Source organism: Punica granatum, chromosome 8 (assembly GCF_007655135.1).
Source record: "Punica granatum isolate Tunisia-2019 chromosome 8, ASM765513v2, whole genome shotgun sequence".
Lineage (NCBI taxonomy): Eukaryota > Viridiplantae > Streptophyta > Magnoliopsida > Myrtales > Lythraceae > Punica > Punica granatum.
This window is the reverse complement of record NC_045134.1, coordinates 22,359,609-22,383,175: the sequence shown is the minus strand read 5'-3', so window position 1 is coordinate 22,383,175 and position 23,567 is coordinate 22,359,609. Positions and strand designations below refer to the sequence as shown.

The window sequence follows — 23,567 nt, the reverse complement described above, 5'->3', positions numbered from 1 at the left end:
TGTGTACGCTGTGTCAGTTGGTATCAGAGCCGCGTTCGCTCTTGGATCAGCGATGCCCCCTCGAAGAACGACTAATCAACGTCGTGCTGCGGAGGAGGATGAATTGGATCAGAGGATCGAAGACATATCATATAATGAAGCCAATCCAGTTTTCGATATATACACTGATGGATCAAGAGGATGTTACAAAATTTGTATTTGATGATTAAGGAAAACCAACGTTCGTTGTAAACAAATCCGTATTAAAGGATATTGGAGGTGATAAACTTTTTCATTATTATGCTCAAATTGAGAATATTCTAGATGAAGAAATTTTCAATATAAAGAAAGATGCATGGATGCTTACGATGTCGATTTCGGAGGTCATTCAGTTGCCAAAGTTAGTCGAACTGCACGTGACTCGATCAAGAAAGCAAAGATTCAGTGAAAGTGTTTATTGGATAAGAGGTGTACGGAATTTTTTGTACGAAGAATTAAAAGAACGAGTACGCAAAGAGAAGAAGACATTCAAGTGGTAAGGAAGAAAGCAGCATAAGTATATTAATCTCTATATTCGTGAAGATCAAGGTGATAGCTTGGACAATGACAATTCGAGGGCGAATTCTCTCCACCCAGGGGAGAATGATGAGGCAGAAGAAGTGGCAAATCGGTACCTCGAGAAAAATAGATTCTGACGACCCTGTCTCAAGGGAAATGGCATTCGGAGCACAACTCATAGCCTTAGTATGTGAAAAGACGAGATTTAGGCCGCATTCCATCGTTTAGAGCCTCAAATGGACATTTCTATACTATTTGGGCGTTTTTGCAATCTTAGAAAAAGTTTATGTCTTTCGTATAATTTAGGCTTTTTAATTCCTATTTAACCAGGCGGATTATAAAAGGGGCCTGATCGGCTCTGGGTCAAGCGGAATACAAATGGGGGCTCGATCGGCCGCTGGACCCAATTGAATATAAATAGGGGTCTGGTTAACCGCTGGACCTGGCTGAATACAAATAGGGGCCTGATCTGCTGCTGGACCGGCGAAATTTAAATGGAGGTCAACTCTTACAACCATAGGTTAATAGGCGGCCCCCGCTTATGAGATATGTTATGTGAATATGCGGATAATTTATTTGAGATGTGCGGGGTCATGGTACCGTCATAACTTTGTCACAAGGAAATGCGACCCTATGGCTATATTGTTGTTACTTGAGATTGTTTGTCGAATGTGTTGTGTGAAAGGATTATGTTGGTATTGAATTCGATATTATGGTAGAAAATACATACATATATATATATATATGTATACATGATTGATTGTCTGTGAATCGTGATGGTAATATATTAGTTCATTTTACGTTGGAATATAGTACTCGCTGAGATGCAGCTCACAGCCCCTGTATTTATATTTTTTCAGATGAGCTAGGAGCTAGACTAACCGCACAAGAGCACTTTTTGGACAACGGGATCAGCGTGAAGAATTTTTGGCAGATAGACCCCCTCATAATATAAGTAGTAAGTTCTTGTAGGACGCTATAGCTATGTTACGACCTGAAACTTTTGATTAGTTGGTTTAGTGCTGTGGTTGAGAAAAACTACACTCTTGATAGGTATATACATATTAGAGTTTGCTGAATTGGTTATATGTTTAGAAGTGTGAAAAGCAGGTTTTATATTAATAGTGTATGTGATAATGGATATTAATAAAAATATAGGGAAAACTCTGCTAAAATTTCGGATCGTGACAATTTTATAAACGATACTCTTATTTTGATTTTCTAGAATGCCTTCTTTTGGACTTCCTGTAAAATCCTCCCAATTAGACATATCAAAAGGAAAACCAAATGCTGGTGGAAACCCTGGTGCCATGTCAGCAAATACTTCCCCGGATGCATCCCTTGATGGATGGGATGGCATATTTCTGGATTATTCTGTCGATTTGCCCCTAGAACTGTTCTTTACTCAAGGAGTGCTCTACAAGCAAGATTCTCGTCACCATATCATTCCATTTGGAACTTATTAACATCCTAGTTGTAGTTCTGCAGAAATACTCGATATTATTTGCCTTCTTTGCTGTGACACTGATAACATTGTAGGTATCAAAAGGTTTTCCAGTATCTGCTATATCCAGGTTATTAATGCCAGAGAAAGTTCTCTAATATATTATTTTCTCATTTTCTGTCATCATGTTGTGCAATTGAGCTCCATTAACTTGCAAGAAACGGGCACCTTTACCTGGAGATTCTCTAATATATTATGTTTTCACCCAGGGTGCTGTGTTAAAAGTTTGAAAACAGCTTATTGTGAGGCTGGAAATTTCTTTTCTTTTGGTTTTCCTTAAATAAGTATTTATAGTTTAATTGCCAAAAGGTTTTCTGCAGGTTGATGTGATAGAATCCCAATGGAATGGTCTGCAAGGACGCATTCAAGAGTCTCATGAATTCACAGAACTCGTAGGCTTCCATCAAGAGTAAGTGATAACTCTACGAAGATAGAGTTATTCGGCACTTTTAACTGGTATAATTAGAGTTAAATTCTCGAGTTTTGGTTAATTTTAGTATGTTTTTAGTTTATTTTTCATTCATTTGCATTGTTAATAGTTTTAGGAGTTCTTATTAGCTTTTGGTTGGATTTTAGGTGATCTTAGGAGTTAGTTCATTGATCGATCTTTTGCAGTCTCTAAGTTCTTGATATTATTTATTGTAATGATTTTTTGGTCCCGGCAAGGTATCTTTAGAATGCCTGGAATACAGCATGGAATTTTCTCTAACATTTTAGTTTTTTTCTTTTAGAAACAAATTTTTAAAATTTTTAAATATATATAGATGTAGAATAATGGGACAAGTGATTATTTTCTTCATTTTAACTTTTTTAAAATAATTTTTAAAATTTTAATTTTCAATATTTTTTAAAAACTGTATAATTAGTGGAATCGATTATTATTTTCTCAATTTTTAAGCATTTTTTTAGTAGACGAATTTTTTATTTTTAAATTTTTAAAACATATGGATATAGATTTATACGATCTATACAAAATATTATAGATATAGATGTATAGATATTATGTCTAACATGTTATGGATATGATGTATTATATGTTTTCTATGGTTCCATTAACCAGTGAGACATATACACTATTATCTATATCAAAATTGAATAGGATTTTATTTATAAAAATATATCATTTTTGTGTTTCAGAAGATCTATTATTATATTTGCTTTAAAAAATAAATCATATCATATTTTTTTATAGATATGATTTGTTATCGTATCTATTATAATAGAAAATGTTCTTTATTGAATCACGCATGCATATCTAATATAAAGTTTTGATGATGGTAAATTACGATTTATAAAATTTCAAAACATGCATATAATATATAATAAAATTGAAAAGAAAATAAAAATTGATCAAGTATGATCCTATGTAATGCACGAGTTCTACGACTAGTTTTGACATATCTACCTCTTCACTAGCTTCTACAAAAAGTTGCCGGGGAAATGCAGACTTCACGATCCACTGCAAGTCAACGAACGATGATCTTGGGGGTGCGCGTCATTTGGGCAAACCAGTTCTACGAGCTCGGGTTCGAGGTCAATTAGGTGGGGACCACGCTGTTCTTAAGTGGATTCGATGATACGTAGAAGAGATTTGCCCAAATGATACGTTCCCCAAGTTCGACTTCTTTGATTTACAATGGATCGTGGATTCTGCCTTTTGCGGCAACTCGTCGGAGATCCAAACGTCCGCTTCGGTGTTATGGAATGCCAAGCATCAGAGAGTATGGCTGCCGGCAAAAACTGAATCAGAAGGAAGAGTACGGTTCATCTTCGTCGTTTCTAATTTGATGGGTGCAATAGAAAGATCATTTGACATGAGGAAAATTTCATCCTTGAATTATAAATTGCATCGGGTATTATATATTATTAGAAGTAACCATCCTTGTTTTTTTTGGGATAATAAAACTATTCAAAGAGATGTAAAGATTAATGTGGGATTTCAACTCATTGCAATTTTCTCTCTCTCGATCCAAAGAACCAAATGGGCTATTATTATTTGATAATCGATATTCTCGGGTCGGGTCAGTCAATTTTTTTTTTCCGACTTCTCGGTTTTCTTCCTTACACCCAATGATGGAGTACCTATTATTGCATATAAGACATATTTGTCTGCAACTTTTAATTGCTCTCTATATTTATAGTCTCTTCGGTTTCCCCCAGTGGTACACAACATCGATTATAGGTGGCTCAGAAATCTCAAAGTCGTTAATTCCTAAAACACCTCGTTCTGTGGCCCCCCACTTGCACTCCTTGTGACACCTATTGCTATCTCTGTCCGATCTGTAGAAGTCATTAACCATGGAACCGCCACGCCAATGCAGTCCGCAGAAGTACAGTTTGTTACTGAAGGTATCTATGAACCCGAACTCATAATAACTGTTCGCCCCGATGACATGTGACCCGAGATCTTCGTCCCCCGATTTGCAGTGGATAGTCAATTCCGCGTTCCCCGGCAACTTGTTATAGATCCTTACGCGAGTTTTCGGTAGACTCCAAGCATTGGAGATTATGGCTGCGGACAAAAGTTGAATCAAAGCCACGACGAAGAATGTGCTTCTATTCATCCTTCTAATCTGATGGGTGCAAAAGATCATTGATCGAGGGGGAAATATATAAAACCCTCCGTACATCACATTAGGCTGGACAGTTACTCCTTCTAATATTTAATAAGGCTTGGCGTGTATTTAATTACTGTTTATAATTTAAAGTAAGCAATCATTTTCCTTTCTTTGGATAAAATTAATCATTATCAGTTAATTAATATAGCTGCACAAGTCATCATCATCCAAATTTACAATTAAATAGTAACTATCGCAATTGGGGGGGGGGGGGGGGGGGGGGGGACTTTCAGCTCATTGCATAGTTCCTATGGCAATCGAATACTTCGAATTACCGATAAGATAGAGAGCTCAATATCGGGCTGCTGATCAATCAGGATTCCGGCTATAACGGGGTTAACTTATTTTCATATTATTATTTTGACTAAAGATATCCGGAGTCAACGCTCGACCAGTGACAATGAACATTCTTTCTTCTTACTATGAGTAATTGATCACTTGTTTCTACGAAAAAAAAAATAAAAAAAATAAAATAAAACGATTACTCGTTCATATTAAGTTATTAACCCACCCAGTAAGTACCACGAAAGTTATTCTATCCAGAATAGGCATCAGAAATGTATGGTATTATGAGGTCCAAGGATCATTAATTTGCACTAGCTAACCATCACTTCTGGAATCACCTAATGAAATTTGTGTTAAGATTATATTAAGCAAACTTTGAGCGGCTCGAGCTCAGTGAACTATTTTATTGATGAGCATGTGTTGAGAGTAAAAAATCCCACACGAAAAAACTAAGAAAAATCTAATGGGTTTATAAGAGACTGAGTACCACCACTTATTAGTTTGAGTTTTTGGGTTGGAGATAGACCCAATTGTTTATAGGTCCCATGTAATTTTACATGGTATCAAAGCGGTTAATGCTTCCGCACGTATATGTGTGGGTTCACATCACGCCATTTGAAATGTCTCATTGTCGATGGGTAGCTGAAGTGCGCCCATGTTTGGCCCGAGTGTGGAGCTCGTGGTCTCTTTGAAATCTGAGTGAGGAGAGAAACCCGCTCATCTTAATCCGGCCCAATAGTGGCCCCATTGTCAATTGTTGTCTCCCCTCCTCCTGAGCATGGAAGTTCAGTCCCGACTCGTAGTTAGTTCTTAAGGGCAGGTTGTTCTAGTCCACGTGGCACGTGTAGGTGAATGTCAAAGCCACGCGTTGCTACATGAGGACGGGTGTTTTTTTTTCAAACAGAAAAACTAAGAAGAAGCTAATGGGTTTATAAGAGATTGGGTACGACCACTTATTAGCTCGAGCTTTTAGGTTGGAGATGGGCCCAATTGCTTATAGGTCCAGACTGTCCAGTGGAATTTTACTATCGCATTAGTTATCAATTGAGTGTACTAGTGGTCTAATCGGCATCACCAATCCCCGACTCGGTGATCTAATATCTTACAATTTATAAACTAATTAAGGTATTCAAGATTTTCTCTCTTACTGGCAGTGATCTCACTGACCCTATAACATTTTTCTTGTCTATTAACTTCACTTAGTCCAATAAGAAAGCTGCCTCATTGTTAGCAGAGTTTTATCCCTTAGTGTACTGACTCACTCAAATTGGATTATAAATCAGGGTTTACCTGGCTTATGGATACTAGGACACGCGCTGAAAAAAATTACCTAAATGTATTTACGCATGAAATTTGAAAGATATTAATCAGAATATGACCGATCTCATCAATATGCAGTTGGCTAAGCTTGTAATATAAGCACTAGTCTAACGGTCGGAACTAGCCAACCATGGCATAATAAACTAATAAAGATTACTTGAAACATATCCAACGGAAATATATTTGTACTAATAAAATTCATGTCTCGAACTAGTGAGAGTAAACTCTCTGTATGTAAAATTTTTAAAATACATTACAGTTTTTCATTTGTAATTACATCGAACTATATATATATATATATATATATATACACATCTATCGGCAAGACTAATTACGGTCGTGACAGTTATGTCCATATGGTATAAGATCTCCAAATTAGGATCATCGATCACATGTCCATTCCCATAAGCACAACTTTTTCGGATGACCCAAAGGCGCAGATTCGAGCACCTCCTCATATATATCCCTTCTCGTTTTGAAGATGTTGATAAATCCACTGCCCTCTCTTGGACATTCCCTTGGATACGTACGGACATCGCGGTCCCTCCAAAAATTAACCAGCCGTATACAAATTAACTGATATGTAGAATTGGCCATCGCCCAGTTTCCAAGATCATCGTCTCCAAATTGCAATGGATCGTAAGGACAAGTCCAGCTTGTTTGTGATGTGAACCAGTGTTTCGTCTAAATGGCATGACTATCGAACATCTTCCCGCAGGAAGAGTCTATTTCGTGTGTAATGAAAAAGAAATCCTACCATATACCTTATCTTATGCACTCATCGCTTATGGTTTGTTGCCTCGCACAGCATAATTAAAGACCAAAACTGCAAATAAGAGGGCATCAATTCTTCTTTGAGGTGCAGGCATGTAAAGAAAATCGGTCCGGAACATAACTCTTGCGCGTTCATTCCTGAAGAAGAGCTCGCTAGCTATATATACGTATGTCCATGAAATGGGAACAATTACAAATGAGCAGATTATTTCTTTCTTCTCGTACAAGAAACATAGAACACCTCAAACTCAAAGCTCATTATTATTCATTATTCATTTGGACATTAAATCAATATTAGACGAATATTAATATTCGCATATTACTGTCATTATTTCTTCTTCTTCTTTTTTTTTTTTTGACTGGGTTTGGTCCACTGGAAATAGATATCTGGAAAATCAGCACCTTCCTTGTATCCATAAGCCCCATCTTGGGCCACATGCCAGTTGTAGTTAATGCACCTCTTTCCGTCTCTCGATGCCTTGTAGATATCATAAACGCGCTGACCGAACGGGGTGTTCACCCCGCAGAAGAACAACCTGGTCCCGATTATATTGCTGCGGAAGTTGAAGCCGTACTCCTTAGTCACCCCAATGGTCTCGTCTAGCCCGTGCGTTGCATGAGTGGTCACATATGCGCGGGATTGGAAAGAAAAATTGACTATTTTATTAACGCTTTAGTATATATTTTAAAAATTGTCTTTCGTTCACCAAAAAAATTTGTCTTTCTAATTTAGCAAGAGAAAATAATTCTTAAATAAAAAGATAAGAATAATAACAATTAATGTCGAGCAGATCATCTTTATGTTTGAAATTTAAAAAACATAATATATATTAATCATCCAACAAAAGTACTATCAAAAGAAGAGTTATAATGAAAAAAAGAATTTATACTAGTAGAAGAGCCATATAACCTAGATAATTATTGTTAGCTTATCTCTAATATTGGCTCATAAAATCCAACACTAGATGTTCCTCAATTAGTATAAATCTAACTACATGAATTTAGATCAAAATTAAATCTATTCAACTATTTTTTATATAAACATGCGATTACTCGTCAAACTAAAAGGAGAAATTGTGTATAAGCATAAGCTTGCGTAGAATTAGAAGACAATAATAAAGTTTGAAGGGAGAGAAAAACCTCCAGAAAGAGCTCGGATGAGAGGAAAAGGAATACGAAACTCTTAGTTATGTCTATCATAATTAATAGGATTTTATACTATGAGCTAAAAAAATATAATAGGAAACACCATATATGAACTATTTCATTCTCATGTTCAAATTAGTAAATATATTATATTGTGAAAATTCCGATTTTTTCTTATAATCTAATAATTAGGGTAACTCTATAAATATTATAGACCCCTTTTAATATTGGTTCTCAACTATATATTTCGCTACAATATATATGAACAGTAATTCAATTGCTAAAATATAAAAAATTTCCTAAAATGCAGCTAATGTATATAGTATATATTCTGTTGGGCTATCTGCAAATAATATATATATATATATATATATATATATATTATACTACATAATTAATGATAAAAGATTTCCTTAATACATAAGTAATGACGTGGCAAAGCGAGAGAGTTCCGTTTTTTATTTTTTATAATATGGCGGCGTGAGAATTCGACTTGGCTTTGTTTATATATATATATATAAATATTATAATAGAATTTTGACATGAGAATATTCCGTTTATCCGAGGAAAAGAAGAAAAAAGGAGAGCAGGGGTACTCGATGGGGCTTGTGAATACTTAAATGAGGACATTCAGTTAATTGAATAAAGATAAAAATATTAGCAGATTAGCCATGCAATTCACACTTTGCACGAGCGTTTACATTTTCTGAATTTTAATTAATCTTTTATAAATTGAATTTATACAAATTAATTTTTAAATTTAAAGTAAAAGACCAAGTTGTCTTAAGATATAGTGTGTTTTGTAAATACAACAGTTCAATAAAATGACATGAGAGTGCATGAATGAAAGAATCGATGAATAATTAAAAGTAAAGCTTCGCATATGTCACTAACATTACTAGTTTTATTGGTAATATTGGAAACTAGTCGTGGAGCCTGTAAGTTGCACGTATGGGATAGAGCGTGATTTTTTTTTTTTACAGTTTTGTAATATTAAACACTATATGTGTGTTTTAAGCTTCTATGTATATTAATATATATTATCTTAATGTATGTATACTTAATATTATTATTTATTTTATAGGGATGAAACAATAACTTTTATCTTAAATAAAAAATTAAACATCAAGATTATTAAAAAATATTTCGTAGATAATACAAGCCATAAATATATTGAAAAAAATCACCAATTCAAATTTGTATGTCAGCAAATTAGTGAGTAAATTAGTCCGCTTTCTATGGAGTCAATCGAGCAATATGGCTCTTTTGCCTTCTATCAAGTATTTTCTTGTCCATGACTGGTTGGAGCTTTGCTTATTGCAGCGTATGCCCCACCAATTATATAGTGAATATACCCACCAATTATTTAGTGAATATGCCCCACCAATTATATAGTGAATATACCCACCAATTGGATAGCTAAGGATTACTCAATTCTTTCAAGTCATTTATCTTTTTATCATTATCTTTAGGAAATATTTTCTTCAAATATCTTCAATTTTTTATCATTTTGTTTTCTTATTATCAATAAGAATTTGTTGGTGATTTCAATATCTTAAGATAATCTAAATCTTTATCTTAAGATATTATATCTAAATCTAATCTATGTGTGGGTCACCCTCTTATACAAAGAAGAAACTTTTTTTCACAATTTATTTGCATCATCTAGGTTTCAAGGAGATACCACCATAGTATCCAATTATTTTTTTAAGGTATAGCTAGAATTATCTTTTGAAGAGAATATTTTTCCCCCTTTCTAGCAATTTACAGTATGATACTGTACATTTATGGAACTATATATTAGTATCATAATTTACTGTCACTATCGAACTCAATTTATTCTAAATAAAGTAACATTAAATTTAATTCAAAGAAGAAAAAGGTGTTTAGTAACTTTTGCATTGTATTCATGAGTTGAGTACAAATTTTACAGCTAAAATCTATTCTGCTTAAAGAAAATATGCTAAAGAACTTGAAGACAATAATTTTTTTCTAAGCAAAAATAAAATTACAAATTTTCTAATCATATTGTAGCTAAAAAATAATATCCCTTGTAATCCTACTACATATGCAGTATCCAGTCCACGGAGCTTCCTCTTCTTAATGTCTTTATTAATTATGCTGGTTATATCTTCCCTACTTCCCTGACCATCATCTAATTGCTGTAATGTATTCAAAGAGTTTAATTAATTCAAAAGAAATAAGTACTTGGGAAGTAGTTTAAATTGATGAATAACTTTACCTCATCAATCTTGTCAAGTAAATATTGCGTCTCGAAGCTAAATTTTCCTCTCGAAGCATGTGAAATTCATAAGCAATATAGGTAGAACATATAATTGAGAAAAAAGTTGACACTTGTTTCTCACGATTTGTATACTTTTGAGATCCAGAATTAGAAGTGGAACAACAAAAAGTTAAAACTTAAAACAGCAATAATTGAACAATTCGCCTATTTGTAGTGATAGACGAACTTTTGAGAACTTTTGTGTGGACGTAATCTTTTTAGAGCTGAATAGAGCACTGTTTATGTAGGTTATGCTTCATATATGTATAATGTATTATACAAAATCTAGAGAAAATAAAATCGGATTTTTTTAAATCAAATATGATTTAGATATCTATAAATTATATATGATGTAATCTATATATATATAGATATACAACGTATTATATGATATCTGTATTATAAGATTTAAGGACGCCATGAAGACATAGATAAATAAGATATACTTAACGATCTTGCCAAAAGAAATGTATATCTATGGATATATATATATATATATACACATACATTGTATTATAATTCATATATTACGTATAGGTATAATATATAGATATATTTTCATATAGGTATATTACTTAGATATTGCTTTCAATAGATGATTTTATAATAAAAAATAATTTGATCATATTACCTTCAATTGGAGATCACCTTAGTGTCCAAAAGATTTTATGGTATTTATGAAAATAATTTAAAAATTAAAAACTCAAAAAACTGAGAAAATTTTGTTAATCGAAAATAATTTGATCATATGGCCTTCAATTGGAGATCACCGTAGTATCCAAAAGATTCTAGAGTTAAACAAGGCACGATGGATTTAGAAAATTTTCACATTAATTGGCTTGCAATCTTTTTCTTTAAGAGTGTGACTTATTGTTGTTGGAAGCACTGTTAAGAGTTCTGGGCAGCTTACTTAGTTCCGAAGTTGCATACTTATTTATACTTTTGCTAAATATTTCTGAAAGGAGTGCTAGTGGCCCATTCTACACTCTTGGATAGCTAGAAACAGAAGTCAAAATATGTGCAACTTTGAACTAATTGTTTTTTATTTGTAATGCGTGCTACCATGACATTGTTGTGTTTTATGCTTGAGTTCTGGTGCATTTGGGATGATTATATTCTGTTTTTTTCTTTTTCCCAGGCATCTGTTGAAGAGGAAAAGGAACGCAGGGATTGCATCGCTAAGATGCGAAGCCATCTTTTTCGTCATGAAATGAAACAAAAGCACATAAAGAAGATCAAGTCCAAAACATATCATTGGTTGTTGAAGAAAGACAGGTTGAAAGCTTTCTCAGTGCAAAGGGAGATGGATCCTGAAGCTGCTAAAGAGCAAGCAATAAAGCAAGAGTTTAAGCGAGCGGAGGTAAGGCCACCCTATTTCCTAGCTGGTGAGAATTGTTTAAAGCTGAAAAGTAGCTCTTTGATGTTAATTCTTGTCTCAATGATCTTACAGGAGCGTCTGACCTTGAAGCACAAGAATAGCTCAAAGTGGGCAAAGCGCATCTTAAAACGTGGTTTGAATGCCCAAGATGACGGAACACGTGCTGCCATAGCTGAACAGCTTCAACAACATGTCCTGTTGACAAGAAAAATGAACTCGATGAAAGAAAATAGCAGCAGTGGTGATAGCAGTGATGAGGATGAGGAAGATTCTGCAGCCTCTGACCAAGATTCTGCAGCCAAGCTGTTAGCCAATGCTAGGGATAAGACACTCAAAGCCTTAGAAGAAGAGAATGATGCTCCCACCTCTGGAGTGCTTTCTCTGCCTTTCATGGTAACCATGCATCGCCCTTTTCTCCTCAAATTTACATAATTGCAGTTTTAGTGTTATTTGCATCATCTTCGTTCGCTGGTGTTGGCTCATGAGATGAGGTATGTCGGCAATGAGGAAACAAAGAAATAAAGCTATTTCAAACCCCTTCCCTCAAGGTACCAGAACAAAAGGAGCTATTTTGAGAAGTAGATGGCTGGCAATTGAGTTATCATAGCATAATTACAATTTTAATTGTAGTAATGCAGAATCAGAAAGTGGACAAAAGTCTTAAGTTACATTTGGTACACTGGGATATAAAGGAATTGAATGGAATATATATTTCATCTTTTCACTCCATTTGCTCTTTATATTGAGTTGGAAAGAGCATTCAACTATGATATTCTTTTTGCTTCAGCTTGATGGTATGGTCTTTCTTCATAGAACCTAACATGCCCATTCCGTCGCTCCAACTAATTTTCATACAAGTATCTTATATTTTCTTTTGAGCTCTTTTAGACATCTTGGTAAACAAGTTTTATGTTTTTATTACACTCCTCTATATGTTCAAGTTTAACACGAAAAAGACCATCTCAATATAATTTACCTCTCTTTATTGAATTCATTCCATTCCGTTCCAGTGTACCGAACTGACCTTAATTATGTCACACTCATAATGTTGATTCATATCTGGTGGCCATGTGCAGTATGCACCCATAATGAATGAGAACTCTCAGTCTATATCTGCTTTTATTCACCATTGATCTTTGTTGGATAGACGTTGAATTATGAAAAGCAGAAACCTCCTCTCCAATCTCGGTCAGCATTAACTTGTGACAGCTAATGCTTTCTACACCAATATCCTGATTGAGAACTCGGGCAGTTCCTAGAATCCTTTGCCTCATGTATTGACTAAATCTTGTTTCACTTTCCCTAGGTACGTGGTTTAAAGAAAAGAAAGGAGGCTGCTATTGAACAGGCTAAGCTTGCTCTTGAAGAGTATGAAATGTCATCAAAGCAGAAGGAGGATTCACATGAGGCTGAAAAGTCGAGACCTAGTACTTCAAGTGGTAGAATGGTCTTTGGTGCAGTAAAGCCGCAGATCCAGAATAAGAAGAGCAAACCAGAGCGGACCCTTGACGATAGTGATAGTGAAGATGATGTTGAGGCCAACGAAGACGGTGATCGGGGGGGCAGAAAGAAGATTTGCAGAAGACATTGGAAATGGTTCTTTTTCATTTGATGAAGATTCTCAGGTCCATCAAAATTCGATTTTTAAGGTAATTTGGTAGTCTTACCACAAATTCAATTTAAATTTAGATGATTTCAGGTGAAATTTGACATTTTATTTTATTTTGTTTTCTAGAGCTTTGATAATATTGTCAAGGACCCTAGTGCCAAGACAACTTATGAAGTATCTATATTTGCATCAGACTCGTGGAGAAAGGTTATTCAATCTTCTGTATTTAACTTAGCTAGTTCTCCAAATAATCTATTATCCATACTAACTGTTACTATAATAAGAGCAGATGAAAGATGGGAAGAAAGAGGGCACGGAAGTAGGCCATAGCAGCAAAAAGAAGCAAGAAGTTGGTGAACCTGCTGGGGTCGATAAGCAGTTGAAAGTATGACTCTTTTCTTTGGTTGATTATTAGGCTGTTAATGTTACGTTGATGGCTGACATGCCTAATATTTCTCCGTTTGCTTCATTTTTTTCCCCTTTCTTCCTTCATCTCAGTCCGTGGAATTGAATGAGTTGGGTGAGGAAAGTGATACAGAGAGCGAAGGGCAAATGGTGGATGGCGTATTGTCTGCAGGGCCTGCACGATCTTATGAGCTTCCATCTCAAGCAGAACTCGTACGCCAAGCTTTTGCTGGGGATGATGTAGAGGAGGATTTGGAGAAGGACAAAATGGAGATTCTTAACAAAGAGAACCCCGAACCTGAGAAGCCCGTTCTGCTTCCGGGTTGGGGTCAGTGGACCAATGTCCAGAAAAAGAGAGGGCTGCTTTCTTGGATGTTGAAAGAACACGATGACGCCAAGAGGAAGAGGGAAGAAGCCCTTAAGAAGAGGAAGGATGCACATCTGAAGCATGTTATCATATCTGAAAAAGTGGATAAAAAGGTTATTTTCCTGATTTTTCTTCTTCTCAAACGAGGTATAAGATGAACTTATTTTTAGTGCATCTGGAAGAGTGATTCGACCCGCATGAAGGCAGTGTGATGATATCATCTCAAATAACTGAAAATGGGAATTCTTGGTTTTACTCGTTTTAAATCCTAAAATCCTTCCAATGTCTAAGTGAAAGATAGATTCCCGTAAACGGTTTGTTAGCTTTCAAGTCCCACCCATGAACACAAGTTCTTGTTGCAAACATGCTTTTATGCATCTATTAGTCTTTAGTCGTCCTTTTTTCATGGATATTAAGTTTGATGATGTCTTTTTCCAACTCTTTGGTTGAAACTCGGTTGACTTTAATTGGCAGGCTGAGAAGCTACAGACGAAATCATTGCCCTTCCCCTTTACCTCAAAGGAGGTCTTTGAACAGAGCATCCGCATGCCCATCGGACCTGAATTTAATCCAGTTACTGCACTCGGTGCTCTTAATCGACCAGAGGTGCGCCACAGTTACTATTCCACTAACCTCATTCATTTACTGTGGAAACAGAATGAGATTCAAATTGCTACATAAAAAGTCACTTTTTTATACGATATTATCTCACGGTGTTTCCTTTCTTTCATCCGGAGCACGACTATAGTGTTGCATTGGACAATACTATTTCTGTAGGGTTATGCTATAAGATCTTGTAATTCCTAAATTTTACCGCGTTCTCACAGTCAAGTTCTTGCTGTTCTCTCGTGCAGGTTGTGAAGAAGTCGGGGATAATCATTAAGCCAATCCAGTTCAAGGAGGTGAATCCCCACGAAAAAAGGTGACAATTATCCACCACTTGCAGAAGGGAGGGAGTAAGAGGAAGAGAGGTGGTGACGGAGCCGGGAAAAAGAAGGCAAGTAAGACGAGAAGTTGATCAAAAGTTCGAATTCGAAGTTCCTCCCTCGCCCTGCGTTGCGTTTTTTCTGGGCCATCTTCTCTCACAATCTCTGTCTCAAATGAAAAGAAACGCACTCAAAAATTTAAAATTAAAAGAATTTCAAAAATCTCTGTCTCAATCTCCTGGCGCTGCTGGGCTACACCGGCGATCTCATCGTCGACGAGAGGGAGCACCTCCACTCCCTCGGCGTCCCCCTCTCCCTCGACGCCCCCGTCTCCGACGAACGCTCCTTCAGGCTCGCCCCCGACATCTCCTTCATCGAGACCAGCGACAGGTTCTTCTCATTTCTAGGGATTATTATCGTTAGTTTCAAGGATCCCATTCGTGATAGAGCAAGCCATCGGTGCGTGCCAATGGCTGTTCTGCTCAGCATTTGCCCGAATACTGATGTTCCGTGTTGTTCTGATCTTCAAAACTCGGCCCTTTAGAGGGAGAATTTGAGCAGTTGCGTGATAGTGCCCTCCTGAGGTTCACTGAGCATTTGATAGCTCACGAGCTTATAGTACCCTGTTTTGCTGCTTTTCATCGCTGACTCTTGGCCTCTCCCCGTTGATTGTATTTTCGGGCTCAATTTGGTTCTGTTCATAAATATCGTTTTGCAACAAAATCCCGGAACTTGAGCTGGATCCGGTCTCCAGGTGTATCTCCCTTGGAGAGAATTTCTGAGCTGCAGAAAGGAAAGGCAGAAAAGCCAAGCGTGTACCGCAGAGCCATTGCAAATGGTATTGTTGAAATACTGTCTGTCTACAGGTCTGCAGTTCTCCAGATTGAGCAGAAGTTGTTGGCAGAAACTTTGCCCATTCTGGCTACTGTTACTCAAGGATTAAATAAGGTCTGCTTGCATTCAATGATGTTTTTTGCCATGATACTTTGATGAATTGTAGGCCTCCCTTTTCGTGGTATTTTTCTTACGAAATGATGGTTTCCCAGTTTTTCATTCTCTTGCCACCTCTCAATGAGCTTGTTCTCGAGATTGAGCGTGATGATATCCATGGAGGACAGCTACTTAACCTTTTACACAAGCGATGCCATTGCGGGGTGCCTGAATTGCAAACATGCATTCAAAGGTGTGCCTTTACTTTACATACAGGGAGATTGCTCCATATCTGTTGTTGCCCTTTTGCCTTGAACTTTTTTTGAGCATTTTACTAGATTGTACTAAAAACAAATTTTGCTTTTAATATTTGAATAAATGGTTTAAAAGCCAATTTATAAGACTGTTGTGCATCTATTTTGAAAGGAGATCTCATGAAAAGGCCAAAATATTGTTTGACTTGATCTCTGTTCTCCTGAAATTAAGGTTCAATTGTGTTTTTCCAGTCTCCGGGATTATTAATCTCTCTCCTTATTATGTCGCTTCTGTGTGTAATCTAACCATCTTGATTAATCATTTTCTCAAAAATAACGAAGGCTTCTTTGGCACGGGCTTCAAGTCATGTACAACCAGCGTGCATCATGGATGGTTTATGGGATTTTACAAGACCACCATGGAGAATTCTTCATTAGAAGGGGGGAATATTATACCTTGATTACAAAGATGGCGTTGATACCAAGAGTTTAAGTTTGGTTGATTAGGCTTTGGATGTTGATATTTGAATTTATCTCCACAGCGACATTTTATGTTTTTCCTACATGCCAGTATTGTTTGATAGCCTATACATCCTGGAAAGCTGCTTATCATTGAATTTATTCAAATTATCTCATTGTCAAAATATGCCTGGCTTATCAATCAAAAGGCCTGCCTGTTTATGTCTCTTTAGGAATTTTGCTGGATTTACTTGTGAATTGACGTATAACAGTTAAGCTGTAGTTGCACGTTCTCCAAGTTTTGTCAACTCTTGTTTGTTTTCATTTGTCTATAAACTTTATGATACATTTATATAGGTCTTCAGGCAGGAAGAGAGAAGCTTAGAGCATGGCTCATCACAGACAGATGTTACCAAAAAAATGGCTCGCTTGTCAACTGATGATATATCTTTGACAGATTGGCACCTGGGATTTCATATATATTTGGTAAGCTTTATACAGGTTTCCTCTTTTATTTTTGTTTTTATTTTGAAGTTAATCTTTCCATTCTTTTCTTGGTCTACTAAGTTTATAAGGAAGTGGTCATTTGTTCTATAAGACCAGTGCATGTATGTTTCTGCATTGAATGGGACGCAGAGCAATGCAAATGATTTCCTATTAGCTTTGATATGTGAGACAATTATATACTGCATAAGGCATTTTCTGATATGTGAGAAATCATGAATTTTCACGGCTAAGTCGCAATGGCTGGGTGATATGTACATCTATTAGTCTTTAGTCATTCTTTTTTCATGGACATTAAGTTTGATGATGTCCTTTTCCAACTCTTTGCTTGAAACTGGGTTGACTTTATTTGGCAGGCTGAGAAGCTACAGGCGAAATCATTGCCCTTCCCCTTTACCTCAAAGGAGGTCTTTGAACAGAGCATCCGCATGCCCATCGGACCCGAATTTAATCCAGTTACTGCACTCGGTGCTCTTAATCGACCAGAGGTGCTTCGATACAAGTTCGAATTCAAAGTTCCTCCCCCGCCCTGTGTAGCGGTTTTTTAGGCCATTTTATATGTGGGACAATTATATACTGCATAAGGCATTTTCTTATATTGGTTTGCCATCCTGTTTTTCCAGGGCTTGATACAACTCAGAAATCATGAATTTTCATGGCTAAGTAGTAATGGCAGGGTGATATGTACAACATTGTTGGCTGTTATTCTATTGCCCATTGCTTTAGTTTCAACAATTTATAATTTCGACATCTGATAGCTATCTGGTAAAAGGAATAGAGCTGCAGTTTAGGCTTCGGCTCCATTCTTGTGGGTCCTTGTTCTCTAAAGGCTTGTAGGCTTAGCCCAATCCTTCTTTGAGGTCTTCTTTACTATACCTAATACCCTGCTACAGAATCATCTACTTCCCTCTTCTAATCATCAAGTTCTTTTGAATTGTGAAATTGGTTTTGTAATTATTATTATTATTATTTTTGGGTTAAATTGATGTTCATATGCAATATTAGGACTTCCTAATGCATATCAGGTTCTTTACTTCTTGTCATGCTATCTTGTAGGATATGCTGCCTGAGTACATACAAATATGCGTGTTGCAGAATCAGTTCTATTTGCTGGTAAAGCTGTGAGGGTTCTTCGTAACCCCAACACTTCTTTTCGGTTTCAAGATTCTATATCTCATCTGCAAATGCCCCAAAGCTCTCAGAAAGCTCAAGGGTTCACAGGCCGGTTTCTTTTCCAGAAGGAACCCTTAGTAGACTCAAAGCTGACAGGAGATTATTTACTTCCACAGTCCGAGGCTGATAAGATTGAAGCAATGCTTCGGGACTAAAAGGTTTTTTAATGCAATACTTGTCAATGTCAAGACCTTAAAAGATCATTCTTTGTAGCAGATGCAATAATAAATTTCTCTTGAACTTAGTATCATGGCCTTCTCTTATACCAATTTGGTCCGAATGCATTTGCAGGAGTCATCAGAGTTTCATAAGAGATCATGTGAATGTGTTGTTGACTCTATACGAGCTATTGCAGCTAGTCATCTTTGGCAGGTGATGAAAGTATAAGCTTTTCCATACTCCTAGTCAAGAGTTTACTGTGCTAAATATGAACAATTTTTGCAGCTTGTGGTTGTTCGTGCTGACTTGAATGGGCACCTCAAGGCTCTAAAAGATTATTTTCTTCTAGCAAAGGGAGATTTCTTCCAGGTGGGGGATGGTTAAATCATTTTTTTTTTCATCAAATTCTTTCTTTTAGTTGTTGCCTGCAGTGCAGGAGACTATTTTGTCCCAATATATAAATTTCATAGTTTACCTGGTTCTTGAAGCTACTGAAAGCAGATGATCTCTACCCAATTAATACTTTAATCATGCTTTGTTATGCCAGTGTTTTCTCGAGGAAAGTAGGCAACTGATGCGCTTGCCACCTCGTCAGTCAACTGCTGAAGCTGATCGTATGGTCCCCTTTCAGCTGGTGGGTTGTTGTACCATGAATTCAAAAATTATAGATATGCTGCTATTGCACTTTGTATGCTGAATTGCTTATCTCCCTTGCAGGCAGCAATAAAGACCATAAAGACTCAGTTCTCTTCCATATAAGTGATCAATCTTCAATCACTCTTTCATTAAATGTTTCAGTGACAGATCTACCTGTAGTAGCTGACCTTAATCTTCTCTTTCAGTAAACTGATGAATCTTCGATCAATTTATCCTTGTGAGTTATACCGCATGTTATTAACGATACTCTTATTCTGATTTTCTAGAATGCCTTCTTTTGGACTCCCTGTAAAATCCTCCCAATTTGACATATCAAAAGGAAAATCAAATGCTGGCGGAAACTCTGATGCCTTGTCAGCAAATACTTCCTCGGAAGCGTCCCTTGATGGATGGGATGGTATATCTCTGGATTATTCTGTTGATTGGCCCCTAAGACTGTTCTTTACTCAAGAAGTGCTCTCCAAGTAAGATTCTCATCACCATATCATTTCGTTTGGAACTTATTAACACCCTAGTTGTAGTTCTGCAGAAATACTAGAAATTGTTTACCTTCTTTGCTGTGACACTGAGAACGTTGTAGGTATCAAAAGGTTTTCCAGTATCTGCTGCGGCTTAAACGGACACAAATGGAATTAGATAAATCATGGGCCTCTGTGATGCATTAAGACCACAGAGGATTTGTCAAGCATAAAAGTGATAATACGAACTCAATGCCTCGGCAGCATAGGCAACACTTCAAACCTATGTGGCGCGTTAGGGAGCACATGGCATTCTTGATAAGAAATCTTCAGTTTTATATCCAGGTTATTAATGCAAGAGAAAGGTCTCTAATATATTATTTTCTCATTTTCTGTCACCATATTATGCAATTGAGCTCAATCAACTTGCAAGAATCGTGCAAAGTATATATTAAATTCTCACAGAGGTGCTGTGTTAAAAGTTTGAAACAGCGGATTGTGAGGCTGGAAATTTATTTTCTTTTCGTTTTCCTCAGTAAGTATATATGGTTATTCATAAAAGATAAGTATATATATGGTTTAATTGCCAAAATGTTTTGTGCAGGTTGATGTCATAGAATCCCAATGGAATGTTCTGCAAGGACGCATTCAAGACTCTCATGACTTCACGGAACTTGTAGGCTTCCATCAAGAGTAAGCAAGATTTGCTTAGTCAGATTCTCTCTTTAAGAAAGCTTTTATGATAAGACTGATTTGGTTATGTTAGGCAATTTTCTAGTGTAACCAATAGTTAAAAGTTTTTTACTCAGATGTTCAACCTGTGGAACCTCATTATCTGCAGGTACTTATCGGCTTTAATTTCAGTCATTCTTAGATATTGGTTCTGTCTCGAGGATACTGGACAGCATAATGAAACTACGCGTCCAGTTCTGCTGGAACATTGAGAACCAAGAAAGCTTCACGAATTCATCTGAACTGGAGCACATTACGGAGGTAGAAAGCTCTATCTTTCATATATATATTCAATCTGCCTTTGTATGAGGGCAAGTATCACCAAACTCATACACTGGCTAAGGATTTTGGGTTCAATTTACTCTAGTTGTTGCATGATTCTTGCATCAGTGCAGCCACTCGGGTTCACTTTGCAAAGGACGCGACAAAACCCATTCCTAGTTCTCTAAATGCCCTTTGCTATTGTATTATATGCTCTTTCAGGAATTTAACAAGAAATCCAACTCCTTGTACACCATTCTCCGTAGTAGCCGACTAGCTGGGAGTCAGAGGGCCCCATTCCTGAGGCGTTTCCTTTTGCATCTCAATTTCAATTCATTCTTCGAGGTAAAGTTATCATGAGAAGAGCATCATAGTGCCACAGCTTGTTTTCGGTTTTAGTCATAATAATGTTTCGATGAGACAACTAATCCCTTTCTGTTGTCAGGCAACCGCAAGAGGAGTTCTCAATGTCGTCAGACCTCGGCCTGTTCTCCCGGTTCTAAATTCACAATAGAACAGAAAATCAGAACTGTTCTCATCTACTATTATGTGCTCGTGTTTTACTGCCCAGGCGCTCTCATGTTCTTCAGTCATCGATATCCGTTTCCTCTATCGTCACTGTCTGACCTGAGTGTGTCAAAGCTCGGAAGCTTGCGTCGCTAGTTGATTATGACTGTGATGGATGATTGGGTCAGCTATTAGAACAAAACTATGTTGACATTTCAATGGTAATCCCCGTTGAGGTTTCTTTCAAGTGTATAGCTCCGGTGATCTTGAAGTCGGCTGGTTCTTCTGACTAAGTAGTTTTGAGCTCAGTTCCACCTTTAACTCTCAGTTGGGTAGGGTGCATGACTCCCCATATATCGGTCTGGCAAAGTTCGTTCACTCAGGTGTTACATTGGAGGAAATCCTTGCAGAGCACATGGCTGTTGGGTTTATTTGAGTTGATTGGGTTCGCAATCTGTAAGCTGAGGTTTTGTTTGCCTGTAAATTTGATTTGTGTGATTAATTTGTAGAGTTATGCGTAATTCATTTTGTACGCTGAGGTTATGTGCTGATCGTGCGTGCACGCGTGTTACATTTGTGTTTCACTTAAGCTATTGACCATGGAAAAACTGGTAGAAGGGGAAATTTCAAATTTGTGGATCTCATATCTATGGTACAAGTTCGAATCACTTCATTCTAGAATTGTTCGAATTTGTTGACCGATCAGCATCTCCATGGTTGTCTTGACTAGAAAAGCATTCTCGATATCTGATGTTGGAAGTCGGTTGAGTCGAATTGGTAAGCCTTTCATTCAACGGAAAGTTGAGGTAAAGGGTCCTAACCTGTCCGGGTTGACACATGCATGTCTTCATTTACTTTGTTCATTTATTGAGAAAGAACTGATTCGTCAGATTCTGCCTAATTGAGAACAACTCCTATTGAGCTAGGCGAGAATTCGGCGTGATCTAGCTTCAAGTGGATGCATAAGATCCGACCTTCTATGCCCTTCGAAAAATGACAATGAAACGATTAACAAGTAACAACTAATGCACGACATACCATCGGGTGGTTTTGTAGTGACCTCCAGTTGAATGACATCGTGTGGTTCGGTAGTGACCTCCGGTTGAGTGACAACGAGTGCCTGAACTCCGCCAATGATGAGTCCATGTCCGTCCTGCCTATCCAAGATTTTCGAGTCAGCCTTGAGAGGGATTTTGCCCTATCCAGATTTACTTTTGAAATTATTTCCTAAATTAGTCTCCACTAAAATATAATTCTCATTCTAGATTTCTTTTTCCCGACACCCTCGTTATAAATAATATAAAAGAAAATATTTTTAAAAAAATAATTATCGTAGATTACTTATTTAGTTTGTACAGAAGCAGTGTACCAAAATCAGCGATTTCGTTGATAACTTTTAATTGTGATAATTATTGTATAGGAAATAATTAATTTTCCTCGACCATGTGCCTTAGATGATTCTTTATTTCAGTTATTTATTTTCCTCAAACATTTATTTAAGATTGTGTGTCTTCCTATATTTGGAAAACCAGCACATAGATTTTTTTTGCCTTAAAAATTATTTTTCCATTTTAAATGGTATAATTTCAATTGTTTTACTTTTCTAAGGCGTTAATCTTAGATTGTGTTATTTCAGTTTTAGGATACAAAAATCCTACTTAGGATATCAAAACACTGGTTTTTAATTAAATGTCTGTAACTCTCCAATAAACTCATTTAATTTTGAAAAAACTACACATTCAACCCTTTACCTTAGTTTACTTTTCTACTTTTGTCATTTTCCTATTTTCTTTTCTAATTTAGTCCTATACCTTTCATTTATTTTCTATTTTCATCCTTCCATTAAATATGTTGAGTTGGATCCTTGTAGATTCAACATAAATGACACATCAACAATTTTTTTATTTTATTAAAAATTTAAAGGCCAAAAACTTTAAAAATAAACAAAAGATAAAGAGAATTGAAGAACAAATAAGAACATGAATAGCCTCGTGATGTTACTTTTTTCTCTTCCTTCCTGAACCAAGCAACAGATACGAAAGAATCCAACTTTAATATGTTCGCCTTCTCTCTCCTGTGTTTAGTCTTCTAATTCTCTAAAAGGAAAGCTCCATTGTTTATTGTCAAAAATCTAACATAGAGTATTCAAAAATTTACTAAACTCGAGAGAGAAAAATGCCCGAATTGATATAAGAGTGCACGAGCTGAATATGATGAAGATTGAACAGAGGGTTGAAGATTCAGATTTTACAATCGGGCAAATTGTCTTGGAACTAATTCATCTATGAGATGAATTTGCTAAAAGCCAACGACAAAGCAT

The 23,567-nt window shown here is 36.4% G+C and overlaps 2 protein-coding genes and 2 pseudogenes across 23 annotated transcripts in view; 3 read left to right on the top strand and 1 right to left on the bottom strand.

Moving 5' to 3' along the window:
* The window catches only part of LOC116216014 (putative disease resistance protein RGA1), a 250,966-nt gene that overhangs the window by 214,412 nt on the left and 12,987 nt on the right, over positions 1 to 23,567 (top strand). The window lies entirely within an intron of this gene.
* LOC116188851 (S-protein homolog 2-like) lies at positions 4,177 to 4,605 on the bottom strand. The gene has a single exon (XM_031518312.1). The coding sequence runs from the start codon at positions 4,603 to 4,605 to the stop codon at positions 4,177 to 4,179; it is 429 nt and encodes a 142-aa protein (XP_031374172.1).
* Positions 11,399 to 15,294, top strand: LOC116216036 (annotated as a pseudogene).
* LOC116188850 lies at positions 15,362 to 21,891 on the top strand (annotated as a pseudogene).

Bases quoted from the DNA above. Each gene is read 5' to 3' on its own strand.
- LOC116188851 (XM_031518312.1), bottom strand. From the start codon at position 4,605: ATGAATAGAAGCACATTCTTCGTCGTGGCTTTGATTCAACTTTTGTCC.